This window comes from Anopheles cruzii, unplaced genomic scaffold (genome assembly GCF_943734635.1).
Source record: "Anopheles cruzii unplaced genomic scaffold, idAnoCruzAS_RS32_06 scaffold05287_ctg1, whole genome shotgun sequence".
NCBI lineage: Eukaryota > Metazoa > Arthropoda > Insecta > Diptera > Culicidae > Anopheles > Anopheles cruzii.
Window position 1 is genome coordinate 1 of NW_026458872.1, and position 1,026 is coordinate 1,026.

At 54.7% G+C, this 1,026-nt stretch overlaps 1 protein-coding gene across 1 annotated transcript; it reads right to left on the reverse strand.

Moving 5' to 3' along the window:
* Nucleotides 1–17: 17 nt before the first annotated feature.
* Nucleotides 18–623, reverse strand: LOC128277276 (acanthoscurrin-1-like). The gene is made up of 2 exons (XM_053015717.1): nucleotides 462–623; nucleotides 18–401 (listed from the first exon to the last, which is right to left on the reverse strand). The coding sequence occupies exons 1-2, from the start codon at nucleotides 621–623 to the stop codon at nucleotides 18–20; spliced, it is 546 nt and encodes a 181-aa protein (XP_052871677.1).
* Nucleotides 624–1,026: the final 403 nt, after the last annotated feature.

The window sequence follows — 1,026 nt, forward strand, 5'->3', positions numbered from 1 at the left end:
TTTTCGACATTTCGTCTTCAGTTGAACTTCTTCAGCTTGCTGTAGCTATAGCCGTGCCCGTAGCCACCTCCGAATCCACCCTGGCCGCCGCCGCCACCACCGCCGATCGATCCTCCCTCCTGCTCGATACCGATGCCTCCCTTTCCGATGTTCTTGACGATGGCCTCAAATCCGTTCTTGCTGTCGGCGTGATACTTGACGATGCGCGTCGAACCGTCCGGCTCATCCAGAGTGTACTCTCCCTTGACGACATCTCCGTCCCGGACTTCCCACTGGCTCTTGTGGTCACCGGTGTGATAGTCCTTCACTCCATACTCGAACTTGTACTTCGGATAGGCGTAGAAGTCCTTGCCCTCGTATCCACCGATGCCTCCGCCGCCGATGCCGCCCTCGAAGCCACCCTGCATTAAAGGAGCATTACTTGAGAGCCATCCAGGATTGTCGCACCCTGTCGCACATACCTGTTCTCCTCCGAAACCGCCACCAATTCCTCCCCCAATGCCACCACCGCCGCCGCCGTAGTACTTGTACGGGATGTGCTTCACCTCGCTGACGAATCCGTGGTGTTCGTAGGCCAACACGGAACCGAAAACGGCGCACACAACTAAAGAAAACTTCAGCATCGCGGAGATCCTTTTGTTGAACTTCTTTTGACAGCCGTAAGACTTCAACTGGTGCTTTCCGACTTCTGGACCGGGCGTTTTTATAGTGCAAAGGAGAACGTATCGTGCACACGGAACTGCTGGACCGAAGATCATAGACCGTTGACGCAAACGGCTAGTGCACTTTTGGGATGGCCTCCGATGGCTGCCAGCATGAAAGTTACTATTTGCACGTAAGGCTGACCTGTCCGGTAAGACGCGAGAGTTGCACGAACACCGCAAGGAGTCTTGTGCAAATGCGAAAGCCCACGATGGTGCGGTCACTGGTTGCTGTTCGATGTTTTTTTTCCGCTGCCAACGCCAACGATTGGGTCACTCTGCCCGGGTGCATAAATTAGCACAGAAACAGAAATCGAACCGCATC

Excerpts from the sequence above, each read along its gene's own strand:
- LOC128277276 (XM_053015717.1), bottom strand. The coding sequence starts at position 623 with ATGCTGAAGTTTTCTTTAGTTGTGTGCGCCGTTTTCGGTTCCGTGTTG. Across the intron at positions 402-461 it reads GCGGTTTCGGAGGAGAACAG|GGTGGCTTCGAGGGCGGCAT; the intron begins GTATGTGCGACA and ends CCTTTAATGCAG.